Source organism: Chinchilla lanigera, unplaced genomic scaffold (genome assembly GCF_000276665.1).
Source record: "Chinchilla lanigera isolate Chin_1 unplaced genomic scaffold, ChiLan1.0 scaffold00096, whole genome shotgun sequence".
Classification (NCBI taxonomy): Eukaryota; Metazoa; Chordata; class Mammalia; order Rodentia; family Chinchillidae; genus Chinchilla; species Chinchilla lanigera.
Genome location: NW_004955497.1, coordinates 4534563 through 4538214, shown reverse-complemented (window position 1 = coordinate 4538214; position 3652 = coordinate 4534563). Strand labels below are relative to the sequence as shown.

The window sequence follows — 3652 nt, the reverse complement described above, 5'->3', positions numbered from 1 at the left end:
ATGTAAATAGATTCAAATACATGAATTTACACAGATGTGAATACACTAATGCCTGCCTGACTTTTCTATTCTCCCTTCCCCTGCATCTTATTTTCCTCATCTGCCTGTTTTTAATTCTCTTTTTGGTTATTAGATTGTATATATTTACATATTCCATCTAAAATTCTTTCCAGACCAAAGCATGACTTAAATATGGCAATAAGCATATTTATAAGGATGCGTTGACAATCAGCATTAATATTTCCAAAGGTTTTAAGTAAAAGTGAATTCCACTATGTGTAGCAGAAACTAATACACATTAAACAACATCGCCCCGTACAATTTAGTATGGATCCTTTGAGAATTAAGCCACAGATTTGGTGCCAAATCTAGAAAAGAAGGCAGCAAATTAAATTCTCCCTCATTCTAAGGGGAATCTTAAAGAGGTTTGTACTTAGGTCTGCACAAATTTATTTAAGCCCAAACCCCACTATGGGCAATTCCATGCACACAACTTTCTCTGCTTTTCTTTTCATTGCTTTACTATTTCATTTTTCCTACTCCCATGTATCTGGGCCTATTTATACTAATATTATGTATTATAAAGATTGTACTGCAAGCTGCCTTTGGAGCCTTGGGGTGTTTTGAAAATTGCTTCCACTGGGTTTGTATCACAAAGACCTATTTCCAGGTGCTGGAACCTTGTCATAAGTACCTGGCTGTTTCCCACCTTCTTGCACCCCTGAGAGTGGACAAATGAGTGTAGTGCACGTGGAAATGAAACCTCCAGGGGTGCCCTGCTGAAAGACTGGCCGGGGTCCTCTGGGAAGCAGTTTGCCAGGCAGGTGGATAGGCAGTTTGTTCTCAGCTCTAATCCTGTGTCCAGCGGGCAACCAGGTTCAGTCGTGGGGATCTCTGCCCAGACAGCCCAATAGGGATTGTGGGCACGGGGCACGCAGCTCTGCCCTGTCACTCATTGCTATGACCCTGGAGTGAACCAGGAGACCAAGGGCTGGAGCCCAGGATCTTGGCCTTCTGCCTTACTTTTGTGGGAGAGAAAGATAACATACTTACGACTGTCCTGTTGTTAAAGGGCCAGCAAACAACAGGACTCTTTTCCCTTTGCTGCAGAGTGGCTATTTGCTGCCCAAAGCAGCCCATGTCCTGAAGGAGGCAGCTGGCAGGAAATAACAGGCGTCGGAAGAGAGGTGTCAGGACCTTCAGTTCTACTGTGTGATGCGTTCTATGTTGCTGGCAAGGAAATCAGGCTCCCGGATCCATTCTGAAGCTGTAAAGGGCACTGGCAGTAGTTCTGACAATGAGATCACCACGCGTGCAAAGGGCCAGCCTGGCGCCTGCATGGACATGAACCTCCCCTCGCACCCTACTTCCCTCGGCAGAGGGAGAATTACGGCTGGGTGGTAAATGAGAAAGCAAACTTAGTCCCCATCATCCAGCAACCAACACTTTCAGAGGCGCCTTTGAGGGGTCCCCCGCTCCCCCAAGCTCACACTGGAACAGAAGCCCCATTTGACTTATTAGGAGGCAGGACTTCCACAAGGTAACAGGCTCTGCCCTTTGGGTCAGTCTGTTTGGGGGATCAATGGGCTACTGGGTGAATGGCTATCTCGGGAGTGAGTCTACTGCAAAAACCTGTCTGGGCCGGCCTCCCACGCTCCCTGTCTCTCATCAGGACGCCCTCCCAACCTCAAGACTCTGCCAGCAAGAAGCTGGCGCCAGTGGCAGCCCCTCACCGTTGTACCGGCATCAAAGTAAAGGAAGCAGACTTTCTTCATAATAGGCCCAGTCTGTGGTACTGTGTTTTGAGTAACAGAAAACAGGCAGAGACCCCAACTAATGTATCTAGAACCAAGACGACACCAGCACCCGACGCTGGGCATGGGACCACACTCCCTGCCCACTCCGAAACTAAGGGGCAGCCAAGTTCCTTGCTTGGTGATATGGAAACAGGAACCCCGACGGGCATCCTGGGACCCGAGCTGGCACAGCTGATGGCCACAGATTTGGACCTAACGCCAGTGAGACAACCTGGTCCTAGTTTCCGCAAGGATGCCCCCGATTTTCTAAATGGCTCTGTTTGTCTTTATTCAATCACTGTTAGATTATTTGTTTATTTGTTTTCGGAGGCACTGGGAATTGAACCCGAGGCTTTCCCACTGAGCTGCATTCCCAGTGACTCTCCACCCCCTTTAAAATTTTGAGACAGGGTCTCATTAAGTTTTAAGTTGCCCAGGCTGGGCTTGAACTTGTGATCCTTCTGCCTCAGCCTCCCAAAGTTCTGGGATTACAGGCTTTGGAATTTGTTTGCAATCTCTCTCCCACTCAAGGTACTTCCCTTGGGGCAGGGACCCTGGCTGTTTGGTTACCAGTTGTCTTGATAGCACCTGTGGTTTCTGGCATCTACAAGATGGGCATCTGCTAGGATTTATAGAACTAGTGCACTTTCATGTAATGGGCTAGAAGATCTGGAGTGCAATGATCTGGAAGTAGTGGGGGGGGGTGAGTACAGCTCACCCACTTTGAGTGACAGATTTGTACCTGGACAGGGACTTTTCTACAGTATTTAACCATCCGGGAGGGAGAGCGTGGTAGCAAGAGCGTGTAGAGTGGGATCTTTGCACTCGTCAAGCTCCTCCTCAGGCCACTCCCCACGAACCCGCTGCGCTGAGTCCCTTGATGTAATTTAGCGATGCTCCCCGCGGTGGCAATTCCAGGGAACCATCCCGAGGGACACCTGGTGCGACATAGAAAAGCGCTCATCCTCTCATCGCCAGCGGCTTTCACTGCTCGGGCCCCCAGGTGAACTTCCTCAGGCTCCATGTCACTTCTCTCAGCACGGTTTCCTTTCATGTCTGAAAATCAGTTTCCGTTAGAACTTGCCTCTTTAGACTTTGGGAAGCCTAGTTGGTGAGGGCGAACCTTATAGAGACGAGGGCCCAAACCGCAACCGAAAATCCACTTATTTATCCCAAAGCGCCAACTCTGCAATGGAACCTGGATACTGAGCTTTTAGTTTAGAAAAACATCTCTTATTAACATCTTTTGTCTTAAAAGAAGAACACCCGTGCCATAGGTTCGCCACGGCCGGAGCAGAGGCGGGCCACACCGCATCGTTGAAAAGCAGGCACTAACCACTCGTGGTGAAATGCGCGCGAATCGATATTTGATTAGACCTGTAGATATATATTTTTAAACTACTTTATTATGAAGGGTTTATAGTTCAGATAATTGTTAAAATCCTTACCCCCCCCTCAAATCCTGTAGTTTAGTAATATTACTGTAGTTTAGTGATAGCGTAATAGGACTAAGGGTTTAGTCCTTGGAATTTCCTTTGGTCTCTGCTTAAATCAAGCATTTAAAGGGTGTGTGTGTGTGTGTGTGTGTGTGTGTGTGTGTGTGTGTGTGTGTGTGTGTGTGTGTCCTGGCCGCCTGGTGGTGGAAGAAACGGACTCGGAATCCTGTATTTGTGCTGTCACTGGTAGGCACCCCACCCTGTTCTCAGCGTTTTCTTCCAGCCCAGATTTCCCCCAATTCTTTCCTGTTGCTTCCTCAACCCGGGAAAATTCAAAAGCAAGCGACCCCGCCTTCTCATGAATATTCAACAGCAAGGGGCTGGGAGGAAGTAGCAGAGGAACCCCGCGAGACGTCGGAC

The 3652-nt window shown here is 48.4% G+C and overlaps 1 protein-coding gene across 1 annotated transcript in view; it reads right to left on the bottom strand.

Annotated features, from left to right (window-relative positions):
• Window positions 1-559: 559 nt before the first annotated feature.
• The window catches only part of LOC102014151, a 31829-nt gene continuing 28736 nt past the window's right edge, over window positions 560-3652 (bottom strand). The window contains exons 6-7 of the mRNA XM_013505451.1: window positions 2539-2852; window positions 560-1267 (exon numbers count right to left, since the gene is read on the bottom strand). Coding sequence (XP_013360905.1) covers window positions 1223-1267; window positions 2539-2852 — 359 coding nt within the window. The 3' untranslated portion in view covers window positions 560-1222. The remainder of the gene's footprint in view (window positions 1268-2538; window positions 2853-3652) is intronic.